The 23,505-nt window shown below is 31.5% G+C and overlaps 2 protein-coding genes across 2 annotated transcripts in view; both read left to right on the top strand.

Annotated features, from left to right (window-relative positions):
• The window catches only part of LOC128989649 (inositol polyphosphate-5-phosphatase A-like), a 96,898-nt gene that overhangs the window by 38,939 nt on the left and 34,454 nt on the right, over window positions 1–23,505 (top strand). Inside the window, exon 2 of the mRNA XM_054411614.1 lies at window positions 9,688–9,729. Within this exon, the coding sequence (XP_054267589.1) occupies window positions 9,688–9,729 (42 nt within the window). The remainder of the gene's footprint in view (window positions 1–9,687; window positions 9,730–23,505) is intronic.
• Window positions 10,825–14,787, top strand: LOC128989656 (uncharacterized). Its single transcript, XM_054411625.1, has 4 exons — window positions 10,825–10,888; window positions 12,108–12,257; window positions 12,950–13,196; window positions 13,965–14,787. The coding sequence occupies exons 1-4, from the start codon at window positions 10,844–10,846 to the stop codon at window positions 14,339–14,341; spliced, it is 819 nt and encodes a 272-aa protein (XP_054267600.1). The 5' UTR covers window positions 10,825–10,843; the 3' UTR covers window positions 14,342–14,787.

Below are 23,505 nucleotides of genomic sequence, written 5' to 3'. Positions count from 1 at the left end.
ATACTTGCAATAATATATTTATTTACACTTATACTGTTTACTCACTAGACGGTAAATATGTATAAAAGATGAACAACTTACCACATACCACTTACCATCTTTTATATGTATTTACTGTCTTGTGAGTAAACAGTAGACCTATAAGTGTAAATAAATATATTATTACAGGTGTTATTTGATGTATTTTTGTACTTTCAGACCAAAATAACTCTAATTCAGTATTTTCTAGCAAAAATAAATTTGGAGGCTGCTTAGCTTATTTGCAAATAATTTAGAAATTGTGAGAAAATTTATGAAAGTGGAAGGTTACATTCTGAATGAGAGTAAATTTCCTACAAATTACTAATAAAATACTCAACAAAGGCAGCCTAAAGTTGGCGTTAAATAGAAACTTGAAATAAGAAAAATGAAAAAGCCGTTTAATGCATTAGTTTCTTTTTACTTTTTCCCCACAAGTATTTAACATACCTAATTAGAGTTTCATAATTATTCGTAAATCTACATTGATGAAGATTTCCATTGACCTAATTAATTATAAAATCTGTCCAGTATAATTATAGACTTAAAATTATCTCTAATTCAGTATTTTTTAACAACTATACATTTGGAGGTTGCTTAGCTTTTTTGCAAATAATTTTTAAATGGTGAGAATATCGACCAAAGTGGAAAGTGATATTCTTTCTTGAAAATACTCAATAAAGGCAGCCTAATGTTGGCTACAAATAGAAACTTTAAAATGGAAACATGAAAAAAGCCATTTTTATGTATTCTTCTTTTTACTTTTTCACAACAAATATTTAATAAAATCACACTTCAATAACTAATAGCAAATCTATACAAATTAGGCTTTCCAACAACCCACTAATTAACAATATCAGCCCAATAGAAATGTTGATTTAGTAGTACAAAGTTTAACAAAAATATCTCTAACTCAGTTACATGTTCTCACCACTACAAATTCGGGAGTTGCTTAGCTTTTTTACAAATAACTTTTAAATAGTGAGGAAATTGACTAAAGTGGAAGATGATATTCTGAAAGAGAATACAATTTTCTACTCTACAGCATTTCTTGAAAATCCTCAATAAAGGCAGCCAAAAGTTGCCACCAAATAAAAAATGAGAAAGCCCCTATTTTCAATGTATAGAAATAGTATATTTCATTACTAGGACCGAAAGTGGCATTTTCCGGCGCGTGCTCAAGTTTTTGTGTGAGGCGAAGCCGAACACAGGGAACCCCAATTTCACATGCGAGGCGAAGCCGAGTATGTGAGAGTTATTCGCCGAGGACGGGAATAATGGAGCAAGTGCCGGATAATAACTTTCGGTACGAGTTATGAACAATACTTTTCATCACGACGCAAAAATACACAAACACAGAATAACAGACCTAAGTAATATTGCAACTGTTTTATTTCTCAATTAATTAGATTGACCATCAAAATAAAATAAAATCTTTTAAAAGGAATCCTAGGTTTATTTTTGATTAATTTTTAGAACAAAAAATAGGAGAAAATATTCTAAAGGTAGCCTACGTATTTTTTTAATAAATTTTGTTTACACATCAAAATAAAAGAATTAAACAACTTCCAACCATACTCACAGCTGGTTCACATTATTAAATAAAACCGTAACAAAACACTAGCGCGAGTAGTGAATAAATGGAGAACTAATGGAGAGCGAGGGAAAGTAAATCTAGAGCCAGGGAAAATCAGCTGATCGATTTTCCCTCGCCCTAAATTAGAGCTTGGGAAACGACTACTTTCATTGATGTCAGCTGTTATCGAAAATAGTTACTTTGGTTACGGATTGATGAAAACATGTTTATTTTTAATTTTTTCACCATGAATCATAACACAAACAAACTTGTGTAACCATTTGGAAATTTACACAAATTAATAAGCTTTCCAACAATCTATTAATTAATAAAATCGGTTTAGTAGAACCGTAGATTTAGTCTACAAAGATTTTTAAATTGTATTATTGTACTGTAAGTAGACATCTCCATTTATCAAAAAAGTAAGATCCATCAGACAACTCACTCAATAACAGTAGAAAAGCTTCAAAAAGTCTCATGTTGTACTGGATAGATGAACAAGTGCTCCTCCTCGCTTTCTGGTAAACTTGTGTCAAACTGATATCACTTCCAAATTTCGGATTAAACGATTTAACAGATGTTGTTGATGACATGTTAAACGTTATGACGCAAACGCGATTGACATAATTTATGGCCACAGTACTAGCAAAACATATTTTAAGTTCTTTATCTTAATCTATCCATATCTATATATTATTGGCAAGCATGTTTCTTCAAACCCCTTTTGTGCATTACAGGGAAAATCTACGCACACTATTAGAAATATGTTTACCTGTAGGTATGCAGAATCACTTTATAAATTAAATTTGGTAGGTTATGTTTGATTAGAATAGTCATTTTATAATTGATAATATATTCATAGACTAATAACAACACAATAAAAAAGTAGTGGTAGTGAATTAAAGGAAAAGAACCCATTTTTCTAAAAAAAGTTACAATCCCCCATTGCTTGTAAAAATTAAAGTAAAAATTATGGTAGTACTACTTTTGTGATTTCCCCCTTAAAAATCATATATACTGCCACTGCTTACCCATGATAAGTGTTATTGACAAGATAATGTGAGAAAGTATGTGTCAGATTGCTGATATGCTATTGCTTAAAATTTGATTTAAATTAATTACATTACATTAAATAATAGAAAAAAATATCCTAATTGTAAATTTAAGTTAAAATAATAACAAAGATGAAGAAGGAAGTGACTGGACGGGAAGTTGCCATCTGTGCTGGAAACATGAACTCTCCCGAGAATTCAAATTATTCATCTTTCCATGTGGAATTGCTTTTTCGCTAACTTATGAACCATGTTACTCTATATACTGTTAAAATAATCTCATTAGATTAAAAGAACAATTTAAAAGTTATGTTTGGAAAGTAAAAATCTGATCAGAAGTCTTAGTAACTCATTAATAAAAATCTCTATTTATTAATACTGTACAAATACTGTTAGAATAAGTTAAATTTTAAAAATTTAAAAACAATAAGTCAGAAATGAGTATTTTCTAGCAAAAGTCTTGAGGCTCAACTCAAGTAAGCTTGTTTTAATATAAAATTGCTACATGGGATAATGTCTACAACTCTGTAGATTGTATCTTTAGTTGACGCAAATAGTCATGGACATAAAATTATGTAATGGTAGGGTATACATTCATCAATAGCTATTATTGCTATCATGGCTATTATTGGGAACATTGCAAAAATTGCTTCTACAATTACACAATGGGCAATAAGAGGTTAAAAATATATATATTTTTAAAGTGATTACACTTTACTCACTGATTGGGTTTGCATTTTCTGTTAGAAATGTCATTAAATTCTCGTTACTGCAATAAAGGATGGGAGGAGAGAAGGAAACACAAGGGCGGAAGATGATAATAACATTTTCATATCTGCAAATTAATTTTTCCCTCTTTAGATGAAGTTTTATAATACTTTTATGAGAAATTTGTAAATCCTATGTACTGAATATTTAGAAAATGCTCAATAAAAATAAAACATATTCACTACTAAAATACTTTGGCTTCAGCAAACCTGCAGACTAAGTGAATTTCCATTTACCTGGCTGGATTTCTACTAAAATATTCCCTTAAAACTGTAATTTTCTTTAAATAACATAAATTTGAATGAGTACTTAGGTTTGCTGAAAAAGGGAAGGGAATGTCATATTGGGGTATGTTTTTTTATTGAAATGTTAATGGCTTAGTTTAAAATAAACAAAATTGCCAAATTTGGTTTAAATATATACATAAACAAGTACAACAACAAACTACAACAGTTTATTTATTCTCCATAAGAATAACACGTGAATTTTTAATTTACAATTTGTTTAATTATCTCCTTAACTGTCAGGCATATAACAATGCTTCAACATACTAAATTATTTATTTTTTCAAGCTCTACAAAATGATCAGGAAAGAAATAATATTTTATGTCCTTAGGGTCGAAAATGAGAAAAATCGGTCCCGGGTCTAAATCTTATATAATTAGACCTGGGTAATAGTTTATTCCCTATATGGGAAATTCGCTAAAACCTTAATAACTTAAATGACTTAGTAACTTAAAAAACTTAATAAAAATGCTAAAAAATTTACATATTTTATGAGATTGTATTCTTTAAAAAATTATTATTGTATAGCTTGTCTGTATCATAAATGTTTTCACATTATAAAATGTTGCAATAGCTTCCTTTACTTTATAGGATACTAGCAGAATACCCGTCCTTCGTACGGGGTTGGCATATAAGTATAAAAGTATCGAATATTTGCACAATATCAAAACATTATGTATAAATTAAAAACATAAACTTGACTGTAAACAATCCTTCTTTAACAGTTCTCATTGTGCATCACAGCCTTTTGTTGCGGCTTGGTCCAAATTAGCAATTTGGAATAAATGAAAATAAAATAATAGTGCTGCACCCTGTTGGTGAACCTTATAACTTGTGATAATATTGAGTATCATAGAACAACTTGAGTAATTGAAACAGCTGACAAAATTCTTTAATCCCTTTTAAAAATGAATAAGGTTAACATGGGAAACTCCAGAGCCACTGGGGCAAAGCACGAAAGGATTTTTGAGATAATAATATGTCTATATGTTAATCGGGAACGTGTGCTATCATCATACCAAATTTCAGCCCAATCCGACCAGTAGTTAAAGCGTGATTGAACTTCAAACAAACAAACCAACAAACAAACAAACACACAAACTTTCACATCTATTCTATATATAATTCAGTTTTAAAAATCTTTGTACAACTAAATCTAGAGTTCTACTGGACCGATTTTATTAATTAATGGGTCGTTGGAAAGCTTAGGTCGTGTAGATTTGCAAATAATTATGAAAGTTTGTTTTTATTATGATTTATGGTGAAAATTTTCAAAAAAACATGTTTTCCATAAGAAATACACTGAAAACGGTGTTTTTTACACTTTTTATTTGGGTACGACTTTTAGCTGCCTTTTTTTAGTGTTTCCAAGAAGTGTATGGTATCAATTTGTAGGAAATTTTATTCTCTTTCAGAATATCACCTTCCACTTTGGTCGATTTCCTCACCATTTAAAAGTTGTTTGCAAAAAAGCTAAGCAACCTCCGAATTTATAATAATGAGAAAATATTGAGTTTGGGATATTTTTGTTAAACTTTGTACAACTAAATCTAGACTTCTACCGGACCGATTTTGTTAATTAATGAGTCATTGGAAAGCCTTACTCATGTAGATTTGCAAATAATTATGAAAGTTTGATTTTATTTAATATTTGTGGTGGAAAAATAAAAATAAAAAAAATACATTAAAAACTGTTTTTTTCAGGTTGTTATTTTCAAGTTTATATTTGTAGTCAGCTTTTGGCTGCCTTTATTAAATTATTTCAAGAAATACACAGAAGGTATTTGTAGGAAATTTTATCTTCTTTCAGAATATTACTGCATTTTCTACGATTTACTCACCATTTAAAAGTTATTGTCAAATTAGATAAGTGACCTCCAAATTTTTAGTTGTTAAAAATACTGAATTAGGGATATTTTTGTTAAACTTTGTACAGCTAAATCTAGACTTCTACTAGACCGATTTTGTTAACTAATGTATCGTTGGAAAGCCTAATTTGTGTAGATTTGCAAATAATTATGAAAGTTTGATTTTATTAAATATTTGTGGTAAATAAAGAATAAAAAGCAAAAATACATTAAAAACTGATTTTTTTTTTAGTTAATATTTTAAAATTTTAATTTATAGTTAACTTTAGGTTGCCTTTTTTGAATATTTTCAAAAAACGCCTAAGAGTCCTTTGTAGCAAATTTTATTCTCTTTCAGAACATCACCTTCCACTTTGGTCGATTTCCTCACCGTTTAAGAGTTATTTGCAAAAAAGCTTAGCAATCTCCTAATTTATTGTGGTGAGAAAATATTGAATTGGAGAGATTTATGTTAACTTTCTACAACTAAATCTACAGTTCTACTGGACCGATTTTATTAATTAATAGGTCAATAAAATCTGTGTAGATTTCCAAATAATTAGTAAAGTTTGAGTTTTATTTATTTATGGTAGTAATACGTTTTGCCGGTATGAATAATCTAAAAAATTGTATGGTAGTAATAATGGGTTAGCCAGTATGCATCATCTGATCATATGGAACACATGTATTAGATTGTTTTATTGTTATTTCCTTGATTTTTCTTTGTTTACATTTAGTTGTTTACTATTTGAATTGGTGGTTGAGGTCCGTAAAGTGTGTTTCTAAAGTGATGTTTTTAATCTGTACCATTAATAAGTATTGGCAAGTTAAGTGATGTATGGATTTCATAACCAAAAATTATTATTTTAAACTGCCAATTATAAATTATTCAAATTTAATTTATAATTCACAGTTTAAAATAGTATTTAATATTTGTTATTTTGAAATGTTAATTATAAACTCAATATTTTACATTAGTTTAAAAATGAATAACTTTACTCTTCACTACATGGTTGGTGATGGAAACTGTTTCTTTAGAAGTGTCTCATTTTTATGCCATAAATCTCAATCCAGATACAGTGATATACGATCCACGGTAGTTGATGAAGTCGTCAATAACTGGGACTACTATTGTCCTTTGATCGTAGGGGATAAGACATATAGACTAGAAGGAAAAAAACGCGACGGAATACAGAAATTTGATGACCTAAAGATGGGGAATACGCCGGTAATGTCGAAATCGAAGCTGCAGCAAGAGTTTTTGACTGCCAATTCAAAATATATGCTGAGAAATTGGATTATTTTGTAACGGTTGGTGAAGGCACAACGATCTATAAACTACGATTCTCAGGAAATGTGGATGCTGGGCATTACGATGTTTTGATAGACAATAGTATGCCTGAGAATCAAGAGGATATAATCTTACCAAAATCAAAACGTGGCCGTGCATAAAAAATATGGAAAAAGTAAAACATGTTCTGGCAGACGTGAATCAACAGCTCATAAAAATAAATTGAAGAAACCAAATTATAGTATAGATAAAGATTTACTCCAAGGGGTAAAAAAGTGTTTATCAAGCAATCAAAAGGATGGAGAACCAGAAAATGAAAAAGAAACAGAACAAGATAGTCTGACCAACACTTCACTCAGAGATGATGCAACTTCCTCAACCTCCTTAATTTGTGTATTGGGAATGCCAATACAAAAATTAAATTTAAAAATTGGAGCTGTAATAATATTGCTACGAAATCTTAACACAAAACGGGGGTTATGTAATGGGACACGATTAATTGTTAAAGAACTCAAGCCCAATTAAATAATTGCAGAGGTTTTAACTGGATCAGCAGCACGTGAAATTGTATTCATTCCAAGGATTGAATTAGCACAGACGGACACAGATTTACCATTTGTTTTAAAAAGACGTTGCTTTACTCTTTTAGAAAATCAGTTTATTTTCTAAACAATTTCATTCTTAAAAAAATGTTCAGGTACTTACAAGGGCATATATTATGTACTACTGTACTTTCTAGGGACCGTTGTATTTATTAACTACAACGGGCTCTGTTGCTAGTTTATAATATTAGTAAGATTGTAATCAGGCAGACCAAATGTTATATTTACCACCCGTTATCATTGTGTTGAACAGAACACCTCACATGCCTTTCTGCGAGTTTTTGTTTTGTATAATTCATATTTAAAAGTAAGATTTAATGTAGATTTTAATACACTTTGAATGCATCCGTACCAAAATAAAAGTTAATTTTATGTGTCAATTTATGTTTGGATATAATTATTAAAAAAATTTAAGTTTATAATTTTATTGAACATTTAGTTTACATTTGTCTGATAAACAAATTTAGATTGTATTCTAAATATTTGCAACTGTAGAGACCATTTTGCTATACAAATCTTTATTCCCAACTCTGTAAGAGGAATTTAATAATTAGTCTTTTTTGAAAATATTTTTTAAGTATTTAACACTGTTTTGCCACTATTATTGTATCAAACATTTTATATACTGTTGTAACACAATATGTTTTAGTCTACATTGTGATCTGTGGTAAAATAAAAATATTCCAATATCCCGCTTGTTTGCAGAAAGGGAGTAGACAAAGCAATAAATATGATGGGGTTATGAACAAAATTTCAGATCCTTTATAGACCACAGCTTTGTGTTTGTTTAGCGTAGTTTCAACGCATCACAGTCCGTCAAACACTGTTTCGCAAACACAGTCTGAAACATACATTTGTGTTGAAACAGGCCAAACATAACATAATAAACCTGTTGACCTCTGTAAGTTCAGTCATAGTTCAAGGACAACATTTTCTCTCCAAGTCACAAGGTTTTCTATTTGTAAATAACAAAATTTCAAATAAATAAAAGATGCAGTAAAGTGAGGTGTTAATAAACTTAAGAATACAATTTAAACTTGTTGGGGATTTAAATAATTTTTAGGTACAGTTTTCATTTTCTTTTTAGAACAAGATTTGAACTAAATTACATTCTTTTGATTTTTACCAACAATAATGGATGAGAAACATTTATAAAATCAGATCAATCGTATTTAAAAGTGTTAACAAAATTTTGAACTGTGTAGTATCCATTGAGTAGAACTCAAAATTAATTATATGAAATATAACTGCTTTTAAAGATATTTTATCTGTATAATTTTATAGCTCTGTTATAGTTTGCAGTATTAATAAGTTTATAAAAAACAATTTTAGTTCTTTTAACCATACCTGGCACAAAAATTTCACCACCATACCTAGCATTTAAAGTTTCATTGACTACTCAAAATAGTATTGAAAAATAACATCCATTGTGCTGTACTGGGTTTATAGATTATCGTATAAAAGTTACCTTGTATAAATATGTTTTTCTTTGCTTTTTACTATTCATTGATTTTATTTGAAGCTGTACCATTCCATTGGCTAGACATAATTTAAAACTCTTTTTATAAACTACTGTAATGGTATTTAATAAGATTTGATTGAAAATTTTAGTATCTTTAAGTTTTGACCAGATAATTTGCTTTTATTAATAGTGGTAGTGCTTTTATTGGTGTGTCTCTATTATTCCTTTAAATCAAAGAGATTAATCCAAGCTGTGCAAGCAGTGAGGCATTTATCCAACATTGGAACCCATTCATTTATGTTTCTTCCCATTATCTCTAAGTTTAGTGTTTAAACTTAATTTAATTTAAAAAATTCTATAATTTTTACTCTGGATTGTCATTTGTAACTCTTGATTGATTGCAGTAATTGTGTACTTTGCTTAAATGTTAATAGTAACAATGTTTATCTTGATAAGACTTTTTCCGGTTTAATGTCTTGTTGTTTTAGATACCGATTTTTTTAAATTATTGCATACCTTTTACTGACAATGATTAAAAAGTTTTAAAAAGTGATTAGAAAACTGTATGCAACTAAAATACTTCACGGTGTTATAAATAAAAATGCAACAAATTAATTTGATATCAACTCAATTTCTTAATAGTACTTGACGAGCTCTAAGAAATGATATCCTATCCAACTGTTTTAACATTTTACCGCAACAATGTACAATACAATTGGTAATATTGATTTATTATGAAGTTAATAAAATGAGCCTATATTTAAAGAGTTTTTTTTTTTGTTACAGCCAAATGTCATGTTGAAACTATGGACTGAAGAATTCCTTAGTGTAAGTACTGTTCTTGTTTTTATTATTCATCAGTGTTTCTTTGTTTTTTGCTTGCAGGATAACTTTTAATTCAATACTCTAATATGAACTGCTACATTATACAAAGGCAAACAAAATGAGGTTTATGATTATTAGAAAATTCCTACTGGAATTTTCATAAACAGGATGAATAAATTATGTCGAAACTAAATCTTTCTTGTAAACTGAAGGAAGAACTTTTTCTGAAACATTATTGTAAATTTTAGATTGAAAGGGTATGGATGGACAGTTCCTTAGCTTTTTATTTTTAACTTTACACTTATAAATAATTTTACTACATTTTAATTAATGCTTTGATTTATTTAACAGATTTAATATTTATCGAACAAAGCTCAACAAATTACTTAGCGAGTAGTGTTTTAAAAGTCTGACAGAAATTCTTTGATTTACAGTAAGTTTAAAATAATTTATTACAGCATTTTTCAAAATGATTACTTAATATATGAACAGTTATAAAAGCTTTGAGTTTTGTTTGTTTATAATTTTTAATATTTTTCACATTTATGTTGGGTTTGAAAAAATATTTAACTAAACGATAATGATTAAAGGGACAAAATAAGCTATTAATAGTAACTATACTGTACTTAAATTTGCCTTATCCAGGTTTCTAATGATTTATGAATATTTTCTTGAAAATATGTCAGTAAAAAACTTTTTAGCAGTTTTTTTTTAAATTTACATATTTATTGGTCATGACATTTCTCAAAATAATATTATGACATCATAATGTAAACAAAGAAAAAAAAAATAATGAGTAAATTAAAATATTTAAGTAAAAAATTGACCATTAAATTTAACATCCATCTCCAATTAATTGCAGTTGTATTTCAAGTATTTAAGTTTTTTAAACAATATCCCCAAAGTTCTCTTCCAATATAAAAGGAATTTTCAAATTTTAATATAATGAAAATTCATCAATTTATTTTTTTCTTAGTTTATTTATAGGTTAGAACAGGTTCATGTTTCGGTCTACAAAGTCGTTATCAGACAAAGTATCGTTATCAAAGTTGGAATGTTGGGTTTCAAGTTGACAAGCTTCATCTTGCATCTCCATGCCTTCAGTTGAGCTAGGATCATGGCTCTGAGAAGACAATCAACCTCCTTGAATCACCCTGATACGGTTAGTATTGTCTGCTTTTTAAAAAATAATAATTTATTTATCATAGAACATACTGACATCAACAAGTGTTGTGTGTGTTTAGTGTGTATAAACATAGGTTCTTAGAATGGCTTATGTGTATAGGATTAAAGGCTGTAGTCTCTGATCTTGTTACCTTAGACATGAACCCATTTTTACTATTGAATACTGTTTAAATAAACTCATTATATTCATTGATCAGTAAAATTAAATAATATCTCTCACACATAATGTGTTCAATACATCTCCTATTTACGCACTGCTTTTTATTGTATCTATCTACACCAGTGGCATTTATTAAAATTTTTATGAGGGCACATTCCAAATGCTGGTATTGTTATTATTTAATGTTGACCTGTTGTAAAAAAATCTTCTTAAGGGTTATCATAATGAAAACTCTAGAGAAAAGATCCAGAGACCATAGACTATACCTTGCTTTAGTATTATTTATTAAATCAACTGACTTTGACTTTTATACACCTTTTATATTTGTTTAACTGTCAGTTATTACAAAACCAGTCCTTTCCATTACAGAGCATGGCCTTGTAGTACATTTAGGAAAATAGTAATTTAATAATTTCATATATTGCATGGTTCTTTTTTTTACAAAGCTTATTTTGATTTGATACATATTGCTGCCTAACAGTTTTATAAAAGCTGATCTGCAGCATTTTTAATTTTGTTCTTTTTTTACATTCTGAATATTTTTCGCTGTCTTTAGTTGACTTAATTCAAATTTGAAAAAATCTGATTTTAATTTTGAAATTTTTTTATATAAGCATAAAACAGGATTTAAACCCGTCCCTCCCTCACCGAAGTTTGATCAGCCAATATACTAGCAACACAGTTTTTAACTCACAATCATCACTGTGTGTTTGAGTGTCACACTGCCATCTTCAATCCGTACTTCCACAATCCTGGATGATTTATTTAGTCCAATTGAGTGTTTACTGTATTTTTCTAATACGACCTTCGTAATTTCCAAAGTTTGTAGATTAAATGCAGCTGGTTTTGTGGTTGTAACGCGACATTTCTGTCAGGAGGCCCAGTTTTAAATCGTACCAATAACTAATGAATTGATCTGTTAATCAAGAGTTTATCCAAAACTGTAACCCTCCTAAAAAATAAAAATTGCTGATGTCTCACAGTGAGAATCGTCTCTGTAATGGAGATCTCACTAAAACAATAATTTGTTCCGTAGTTGGACAGGACATCGATCAGCCTACTTGTGATGATATGTGAATGTCCGGTGTGTGGGAACGTGGCCAAGCCTCCCATGAAGATGTGTTTCAACGGACACGTCAGTTGTGTGGCTTGTGTACTAGATACCCCATCTTGCTCTACTTGTCAGGTAAAGGACCATGGTTCCAACATTGGTGACAAAAACTGGGTAAACAGATTTTTGCTTGGGACTTTAAATATGTGTTAAGTTTTTTTTTAGCTTAAGACTTACCATGAATTTGTGGATCATATATTTCCAATTATGGATACAGAGGCCTACAACCTCTGTAAGCTCTGAATCTAAAGTGGTCAACTGGTTCAGGGTTCCTATTACTCCTACTTCTAGGTTTTAGTAGAATTGTCTGATCCATCCTACTCATAGAAATAAACACGCTTGGCTTAACTAATTTCTTTATTGTGCCAAGACATAGTAGTAATTTAGGAAAAAATATATATTAAAAAAGTAATTCAATTCTGTGGTTTAAGTAATTTAAGGTTTAAGTAAAGTTTAAGTAATTCTTCTGTAACAACTTCAAAAAAGTGTCAAGGATGTAGCCTGACTCTTTGTCCAACACAGTTCTGACTTTTCTGTTAAACATAGCGTGAGCGTGACATACTGTAGGCTAATTACTCTTCAGAGGTTTTTAAATGAATCTAATGATAAAAAAAAATATCATGAACTTATTTCTCTATCAGAACTAGTAGCACAATGGCACACAAAATACAAACTATTTAAGCTTATTTTAACACTTTGTTACGGTTGACTACAGATCCCCATTTACCTGGTAGCTTTGGACAGTTATTAAACAATTAACATTTCAGGAGCGTTTCTCCTGTATCCGACCAATGGTGATGGAGCAGATTATGAGAGTGGTGGGGGGTGCGTGTCGAAATGCTCGCTGGGGCTGCCTGGTGTTCCCGGACCCGTCTGTACGCCAGGACCACGAGCAGGTGTGCGGCTGGCGGAGAGTGAGATGTGTCTGGTGCTGCGTCTCCGTCGGCGTCAACAAGTGGGCAGAACATGTGGTGGATAAACACGGAGCACACGCCCTCTGTTACGACACTCAAGGTGACACCTACCACTTGTGGAGCTCTTTTTTATAAACATCTGTTTTATAATTTTTTTTGTATTGTCTTTATCTAAGCCTTTGAAATATTTGAAGTAAGGGAACGTTTCAAACTCTGGTCTTGTTATTGATGTCAACCTCTAGATAGCATCGTTAATTACTAGCCCAACGACAAAACGGCATCTGGGTCCAGAAACAGTCTCGCCTGGAATCAATCCAGCGAACTTCAGAATTTGAAGGCGAGGACTATGACCACTTGGCTACCCAGACAAAGTGTGCAGGGAGGTTTGGGGATCAGCGATTGTTTTGGCGGTTTTAGGTCTAATGATCAGAAAACAGGTTTGATAAGGGTGACTACTGATCACAGGAGTTGGATTTTAAGTGGAAGGTCGCTGATTTTAGTGGGAGGTCAGGAAATCTACTGGAAAGTCCAATGTTTTTAAGTTTACTGAGAAGTCAATAATCTTAAATCAAAAGTTATTGATTTTTAATGAGGGCCTCAAAAAAGTATAATACAGTTTTGGCCTTTATCTTTATAAGTTTTGTATTCAGTCAAAACAAACAAAAGTTTTTAAATACATTCACCTACTCTTGAAAGTTTCTATTTAAAATTCATAACCGCAAAAAGTCACTGAAGAGTCACAGATTTTGATTCTCTAGGGAACGAGCAGACAACCTGTTCAACTCCCTTTTTCAATACCTGTTTTTGGTTTTTGATTGAAATAAAATAATTAAAACCCAACTGAAGACATTTTTTAAATATTTTTCAGGTCTTGAGGCTATTCCGTTGGGCTTGAATGAAGAAAAGAGTCTCTTCTACATAAACGGAGTTATGTTTTGCCTGTATATCATGCGAAGACAGGACCACGGACCTCTTCACCTTATTTTGCAATGTTTCCCGACATCAAAAGATGATATGGACACTATTTTCGAAGTCCAGTTGGAAAACAAAGGGTTGTACTTTCGACAGTCAATCCATCCCATTTCGGATGCCGTTAAACGGTCAAAGGTTTTTGAGAGTTTGGATAAGGGTATTACCATTCCTCATTACTTTTTGAAACAGAAAGATTACTTTTATTTCAAAATCACTATGCCAATTATCTTTAATAATAAAAAGGTGCTTGCTGCTCCGAAAGTGGAGTGTTGAAAATGTACTTTAGTTTGTTTTGGGTTTTTGTTGAAGCAAGGAGATTTGTACAATGATCCACCAAGTGGTTTACATGTTGAAATCGTGTACATGAATACTTATAATTACTCTGATGAAGTAAAGTAGCTACAAAGAACCCCCCTTTTAATTTTTACCTATGTTAAACATGTTATTTGTTTGTTGAGAAGTGCAAATTTAAAGTTAAGCGTAAAGCTGTTGATTCCCATGCTGCTAATTCATTTTGTTAATTGTTAATATTAAATCATAAGATATTTTATGTAATATAATTACACACATTAGTTACTTGTGATTGTGTTTGGTATGTAATTGTATGTATTATTAAATGTATTTAGCTTTTTGTAACTTACTGAATTATAATTGCCATGAATAAATCTCATTGGTTAAATTGTCGAATTTGATTTTAAAAAGGAATGTATAGAGTCAAAATAAAACTATGTCTTGCACGACAAATTTGTATTTAATTTTGTTGAATTTGTTTTTATTTATAATAAATAAAGTATTTGATCCTACATCATGTCTTACACAAATATTTTGTAGAAGCCTGATAATTTGCCTTTAATTATAATCCTGGGCTTAAAAATGTTGCTTTTGACAATAATGAATGTACACAAGAAATTTCATTTTTAAGCCCACTCTGGTTTAAGCTAGAATTCATGGCCGCCATTTTGAAATCATACAAAGTGGAGACTTAATGCTTTGCAAAAACATACTTTCTATTAGTTATCATACACGTACCAAGTTTGAAGTTCGCACCTTAAGTCATTTCAAAGCTATGGAAAGATAATATGTAAAAAATACATACACACTGACAGACGGAAAACGAAACGAGATAGGGCATATGTTTATATGATATTTTTGGTTTGTTTTGACTTAAGGAACATGCCCACGGAGTTTCGATAGAGAGTTTCGAAACACCCTGTATATGTGAACATTTGCACGATAACTCTGAGAGTAAAAATCATCTGATTTTGATGAAATTTCGTACAAACATGTAAACCTATATTTATTTGAACAGATACGCAAATTTGATCAGACTATGGGAATGGTGATTTTATGAGGGGTTTTATGGAGTAAAAATAGGGTTTTATCATTTTTGATCCTCAGATTTGCTACGGCGGAGATATTTTTTATCTCTGACGTCAACATGACGTTGGAACCTGCCTGGGGGGCAGTTTTGCGGCGACCCATATTTTCCCCCATGATAGAAGAAGAATCTCAAAAATAATTGGACATAAAAGTGGCTTCAGATTTGACTTGCACTATTACAGTTTTATTATCATATATGACTGTGATGATAGAACTTTCTAAATTCTATGATATTAGCAACATGTATGTGATGGAAGGACCCTGATTGGTTGCTATCAACAGTGGATGGATGTGCTGTCAACTTAAACTGACACATCAATCTTTTAACCAACCCTGCCTATTACGATATTGGATACCACTTGAACCTTTTCCCTAAAAATGTTTTATAACTTTCCTCAAAATCAGCTGATATTGAAATCGTCAGAAAGCTGCAAATCGTTTCTTACTCATCCCAAAGTTATCTCTTTCTGTACAGGCTTAAAATATACTAAGCTATTCATAGCTACATTACTATTTCAAATAATTCATTCCATCAAAAATATACAATTAAACTCAGCATTACAACTCCTTGATCCTCCTTAAGAGCAGGGGCGTCGCACAAAAAAAATATTGGGGAAGGAGACACTTTGAATTTCCCAACTATTTTATGCGGATTTCCCAACTATATTACACTAATTTCCCAACTATATTACACATATTTCCCAACTACATTACTCAAAATTTTCAACTATATTACTCAGATTACCCAACTAATTAATATTAAGTTTTAACAATAAGAAGGTCATTTAACCTTTAGATTCTCTTTATAGCTTGCATACACAATTTTTTGTAAAATAAATTAAGGTTTTTCGCACATTATTGGTTTGACTGTCAATCTTCATTGTTGCATATGTACACACAGTAGGTCACTGATCAATAATACATCAAGCTTTTAGCCTGTTAAAATCAGTATGTAATAAAAACTCAGTGGATAATACAGCTCTCCACCACAGAACTACAGTATAAACAAGTTCTATGCTCTCCACACAAGGGAAAGGAATTTCCCTAAACAGCCTTGAACTACAGAAACGTTATGTTACATTGCATTTTACTCAACATATGAATTTTCCAACAATTTTTTACTTGAATTATTAGTTTATGAGGGTAAATGTCTGCTTAGTTTGAAAATAAACTTTAAAGTTGACAGTATAACGACAGTTTCAAACTTCCCAAAATCCCAACTCATACCTTCAAATACCCAAAAATACCCCCGCCGCAGCAAACCTGCAGTCTAAGCGAATTTCCATTTGGCTGAATTGATTTTCAATTGATCTATTTAAATAACATTAGGTTTAAAGAGTACCTAGGTTTGCTGCTACAAGGAAACTAATAAAGTGTGTGTTTTAAGTAAAATAATTATTGCTTAGTATAAAATGAATATATTTGCCAAGTTTGATCAAAAGATATCCATAAACAAGCAAACTACAACATTTTACAATATTCTCCATAAGAATAACATGGGAATTTTAAATTTACCATTTTTTTAGTTTTCTCTGTAACCAATAACCGTACAAAAACATTTTGATATACTCAATTGTTTGTTTTTTAAAGCTCTTTAAGAAGGTTTAGAGAAAAATTGGGAAATTTTGTGTTTTGAGGGTCAAAAGTGAGAAAAACCAATTTTTACCCCTTAAAACCCCCCATAAAACCCTGTTCCCATGGTCCGATCATGCTGGATCGCGAACTCATTCAAGTTTATCCAGCCTTACACCTTCAAACCAAATTTCATCAAAATCGGATAAAAATTACTCAAGTTATCGTGTTCACGGACACATATATATATATACTTTTGTGCCCACCCGGTTTGGCAGTCAGTGCGCTGGTAATTTACTCGGTGTGGCAGTCACGCGCCCGAAAGCCAGTCAGCTCTCCCATAAGCCAGTCAGGTATGGCTTCCCGTGCACTTTATACGTATGAAAACAGCAAACCGGTGCTGCTGCCTGTGTCGATAAGCGTAACTGCAATACCAATGCGGAGACTGTCTCATCGTGTGTTCTATCGTGGAGTAGTGTAGTGTAGTGTACGGCACCCTACCCTACTTTGTAGCGGTAAAACCCAGCGGTCTGTAACCTTCGTTTACTCCTTGTTACTATTTGTGTTGGGATAGTGATTAACTACGTGTTAATGTTTAAACATGTTCATACTCCAAATAAATATGATGCACCTCTAATAAGGATCGTCGAATATTAATTAATTATAATTGGTTGAATCTTGATCCTACCCGTTCATCATCTCATATTTTAAGTTATTTTGATTTTTTTTACCTTCAGTTGAAATTTTAGTCAACTTCTCCTTTATACAATATTTTTTATCCTAGTATTTACAGTGTTTCCACGGACCGGGAACTATACGGATTTTCTTTATCTCGAGAAATATACGTGAATCTTGTCCGAGATACTGGAACTGTTTTTTACGCAATTGCGTAACGCGAAGGAGTAACTATTACATATGACAACGATATTATTCTATCTGATAAGAATAACCATGAAACTACACTCGAAAGATAAAATATTTTTATAATAATTTCAATTTTACAAACAAACTATTACAGGAATTATATTTTGGGACGGATGAATGATAAGGAAGCAACAAAAAGTGGTCACGAGTGCAAATACGAGGAGGGAGGGGGGTACAATATAACGAACGCCAGAAACGATTATTTGTTTACTTATCAGATTCCTTATCAAATCTCTCTCTCTCTCTCTCTCTCTCTCTCTCTCTCTCTCTCTCTCTCTCTCTCTCTCTCTCTCTCTCCCCCTCTCGCTCTCTAACAATGTACAGATTGTGGACTTTACGATTTAAGTTTTCCTGCAATTATTTCAGTTCAATCCCATACCTATCCTTATGGTTTCCTATCTATTATTTTTCAAAATAAATAGTAAAGCAGGTTAAACTATTTTTTATTTTATTTTCTTGAAACCAAACACTCTTTACCATCCCGTATTCTGCAGAGTCAAATGTTTAACACTGTGTTTATAAAAATTGAATGGCCACACAATTTTGTGATTTATTTTTTTTTACTAATAGTAACTGGGATATTTATATATACCAATAAGTGCTGCAAGCTGTAATAAATGCTGCTGATTAATATCAAAATAAGTTATAATTTATTTTGTATAATACATCGGTCATTGAATACAAACCATAATGGGTTTTCTATTTGTAACTTTAACTTGCAAATGCAGTAGAACCTCGCTTAACTGGAGTCGCATCATCATGATGCCTATAGATTATATAACCTCACAAATCCCAAGAAAATGTTTTATTAACTGTGTTTTTCAGTCTAATATTTCGATATGAACGATATATTTAACTATTTACGGTAATTTTTATGTGCAGTAGGTTCCCAATTATTGAAATATTACAGATCATTTAACAAAAATAAGATGGAAGCAAAACGGAGAAATATCGATCAGTATCGTCAAGGTCAACCTATACGCTCGCACCTACACACTGACAATCTTGCACTGACACTGACATACTGACAATCGTCTGCTTCTGTCTGCTGTCACAACACTACAATATTTTGTGGTTGGGTCGTTGGGTGATTAGTAACCATGACAACTTGTGGATGTAGAGAAACCAAAGAAAGAATAGAACAAAGAGAAATAATAAGAGGTGTCATTTTTATCTTTATCTTATTTTTATCATTGTTATTATTACCAGAAAGACTTAAGTACAGTACTATGATTTTATGGTGTTTTATGAGTTATTTAATATTTTTATCCCCATACTTCTGTTCTGAAACATCATGTAGTAGTAGCCTAGGATGACTACGGTTTTAGTAGTCTTCTAGTCTACATTTTCATTTTGTTTTGTTCTTTACGTGATTTATTGCTGTACAGTAAGCAAGTTTTGTTTTGTTTGAGTAAGCATACGGTGTAGTTTTTATTAGTAAACCAAGGTTAATGACTTCACATATCACGGTTGCGCAATACCTATTGTATTTTGACTATGTAAAATGCAAATTTATAATCACGTTAACGTCCATTTATATAGTGTCCCGGAACGGCATTGTTCCTGAGTAAGAAACCTATAAATATCATATTTAAATTATCCAGAAGTCCTTAGTTACTCACACGGGGAAAACAAGTTTTAGGCCTAAATCATTTGAAACCTGTACATTACATATTTTTGGTCGAGTTTTCGACCACTGGACGACCACTAGTTAAAGTTAATTGTATTACAACAATCTTTATAGTAAGCAATATAAGCTTGAATCGGACTTATCTGCCTTCAGCTAATCCATCATATGATAGTACGTTAGAGAGTATGCCCATGCTGAAGTTTTACTTATACTTGAAGAATGACTTAATTTAGTACCAAGAAATAAATCACACCCCTTACATACACTGTGCTGTTTTAATGCTGTGTAGTTGATTGCTACTGTATTAACCTGTGATCGCATATTAATTCATTCATTAAGAACGTATTTAAAAAAATACTACTTTTATTTTTTTTAAATTTCTATGATTTATTTACAATAACAGAAATGTGTAAGATTAAAATAAAGTAATGTGTTGCATTGTCCATTTAAAGTTACATCATAGTAAATTGAAATTCCACTGGAACTTAAACAATAAAAGCCGAAATTAGTTATAAAGAAAACACGAGTTTCCTTTATATTGCTTTTACAATCGAAACATACATACTGAGCCACGGCTCGGTCCCCCGGTACTTTTCATTTTAAATATTCAAATAAAGTCGATTATTTTTAATGTTTTATGAAACGTGACATAGCAAATTTCCACGGAACTTTTTTTGTCGGCTACTACTTTATTTTATTTTTTGGTCAGGTTAGTTTAAAAACAGTGGATTCTGTATACAAAAAGTGAAATGTTCTAAATCATATTTTTTTATTTTTGGCTTATGTACGTAATTTAAATTGTACGAGAGGGGCTCCCCACCGTGCCGGATTGCGCCGTGCGGGCATATTTTGATCCAGTGGCGGGTGTTTGGTGTTTTGAATAAGAATACTGAATTGCTCGTTTTAAGATCGTATCATTACAAATCCTATCATTTTAAGATTTGCTTACACTTACGAGAAATGCATTTTCCATTTTTACATTTCTCAGGTACAAATTTTATGAAATAACGTACATTATTGCGTTGTTTGACAAGTAGCTGGGGACCGAGCTTTGTTCGGGAAACTTTACACTTTGAGAGTATTCCTTGGTCAATGTAATGCTATCCCAAAAATAATAATTTGCGGTATTTTTTTCTTGACATTTAACTTCTATTCAAATAATAATATCATAGTTTACTGAAATGATGAGATAGAAGAGTTTTTAAAAATTTGTTTGGTTCCCCTAAATGGCCGAAACTATAGAAATTACCCAGTATTTTTCACGCTGAATTCAAAGAAGGCTATTAGTAGTATGAAAATCTTCCCACCTTCCTTCCTTTGAAGTATTAGTCACTGCAAGAACTTGGACTCGCTCCAAAACCAGAACCGAAAAGTTTAATTTACCCTCAATTTTTAAAATGTAATAAGTTACAATTTTCTGGAAACTCAGGACACTTTCTGACTGAAAATAATTACGGTTGATCCTTGTTGGTGAGTACCAAAAAGGAACCTTAGGTATAAACATGGTTGTATATCCAAGTTTGGTTGTCCTTGATATTGCACTTTTTCATTGACACTGACAAATTAGGGCTAGGCTGCACTATAAGTTAATTGGGAGTTTATTTGATATCTAGTCCTAAGCTTATAGCCATCTTAAGGCAAACATAACCAAAACCTAACCACAGACATATAAATATAAGTGATATAAATATAAACACTCATCCTCTGTAGGCCTAAAGCTACCTATCTATATTTTTTTGGGTTAGGATTAGTACTTTTTTGAGAGAGTGTCATTATGTACTGAGCACACTTAGATGATATAGGGTATCAGTGATTTATGAAATTATTTATTTATAAAAAGCAACCTAACGGAGTTACCTTAATGATGCACCCAGTATTTAATACAAAAATTAAAGCTTATGCCTATGTATATTAGTTTTAAAACAGAGTAGAATAAGGCACCTATAATCTAGATTAGGCATTGATTAGTGTTTATAAACTAAACATGGATGAACCACTAAGTCAAGCTACTAATCCAGTTGTTCAGGCTAGGCTAAACTGAACTCTGAAAGCATCCATCTCAAAACGGCCACAACTTAAGAACAGATCCTAGAATTTGATTTATTTTAAACTTTATTTTTCTGAAATAGATAGCTAAACTGTCCAGTGCAATCATCCCACACTGCAAATAGCAACACTCAAACTTAGTTAGGTAAGCTAGTGGGAGGTTACAACTAATTATTATCCCTGTGACCGATTCAGTGTAACATCTGACATCAGTCAGAATCAGACGACATTATTGACAACGACACTCGTCGTGTTGTTTCTTTAATTTACGGTATAATATAGTATAAAACATCTACCATATCCATAACAATGTTCTACCACTGCACCTAAACAGCAGAAAAAAGCAAATTACCAAATTCAAATCGCCAAGATTCGCACAATATGACAAATTATTTATAAATTAAAAACAGTATATTTTCTGTGCCAGTAGTTAATGCGTGATTGAACTTCAAACAAACAAACAAACACACAAACTTTCACATTTATAATATTAGTGAGATAAGATGTATTAATTAAATATTAATTACTAGCTGTGTGCCCGTTCTACGCACGGGGATCCTCTAGTGGTCAGTTGAAACCTTCCTAAATAAAGAAAAACTATTGGTTTGCATATTTTCAGATATGCTAGCCAAACTATTATATACAAACAAATACAGTATCTGACAGTTTCAAGTAAAAAAAAATGCGTAATAGATCTATGAGGGGTACACTTCCATATCTGTTGGCACAAACAACTAAATTAGTAATATTGATTATTCGATTGTTTAATTCCATATATCGTTTGGTTAGTTAGGTTAGGTTAACCTTACCTAACTAACCAAACGATATATAGTTAAAATACTATACCTCAACCTCGCCATTAAACATTCAGGTTGGAAATTTCACTATCAAAGGTGCTCTTGGCCTGTCCGTACGGAACACTGAGTTATATGCGCTACCAACTTATGAATAATTGTTTAAGCCTACGAACCCAAGAGATGGATAATTGGTCTGTTGGACGTATGGTCCAGCGAGCAGCACATAGCGTTGAGAAGACACATTAGAAATACGATTTGAGCATAATCCGTAAACCTCTGTTACAATCACCCACTGCAGTTGTCTCTAAACACTTTACACAACCACCATTGAAGTGCCGTCAACGAGTTGAAACCTTATATGTAAGCTATTGGTAACGCTTATGTAAAAAATGTAAGTTTCCCAGGCATATAGAACACTGAGTCAAAGTCTTTTCCCCGGTTATAAACCCAAAACTCGATAGAAATTCTATACACAAAGACGCTCTATTTTCATTTACGGTTACCCTACACATTATTGCACTTGCGATTAATTAAATCCGTTATGTAAGGAAAAACGGTTTTAATCCAACTTGGTTTGGATTTGCTTTTGAAACTTGATCTGAAATGATTGCGGTATTTGTAAACAATATTCAATTTAAACATATCAGTGACAACTAGAGAAAAATAATCTTGATCCGAACAGCTGTTCGCTATTTCATATGATGATTATGTGATAAACATTGTGAGAAAACTTGACAAAAATCGCACAAAATTGGGTTTTAAACGTCCGTAAGTTTTTTTTACAAAGTAGCGAGGCCATATTTTAATAGCTAAAGACACTTTCGCCAATCCAGTGAATACATTAAAATGATTCGAGGATCTTGATAGGTACTCTCGTTTTCAGGAGAAGGCCGCGTAAAATGGCCTTTGGACCGTGACAGACGGAAGATAGACAACAACGGAATTGAGATAATAATTGATGATTCAGATAATAACGGAATTGAGATGAAACTTTTTTCGGATTCTTGAATGTTTAAAACGTAAAAATAATCTAAAAGTTGATGATTCTGAGCAATGTACAGACAAAACTCTAATTTTATTTATATAGA

The sequence above is a fragment of the Macrosteles quadrilineatus genome, unplaced genomic scaffold (assembly GCF_028750875.1).
Source record: "Macrosteles quadrilineatus isolate MER2022 unplaced genomic scaffold, UCM_ALF_1.0 Scaffold_1__1_contigs__length_201487025, whole genome shotgun sequence".
Lineage (NCBI taxonomy): Eukaryota > Metazoa > Arthropoda > Insecta > Hemiptera > Cicadellidae > Macrosteles > Macrosteles quadrilineatus.
This window is presented reverse-complemented; position numbering and strand designations above follow the sequence as displayed.

Bases quoted from the DNA above. Each gene is read 5' to 3' on its own strand.
- LOC128989656 (XM_054411625.1), top strand. From the start codon at position 10,844: ATGGCTCTGAGAAGACAATCAACCTCCTTGAATCACCCTGATACG. The intron at 10,889-12,107 runs GTTAGTATTGTC...TTTGTTCCGTAG, and splicing joins CCTTGAATCACCCTGATACG to TTGGACAGGACATCGATCAG. The intron at 13,197-13,964 runs GTGACACCTACC...AATATTTTTCAG, and splicing joins CCTCTGTTACGACACTCAAG to GTCTTGAGGCTATTCCGTTG.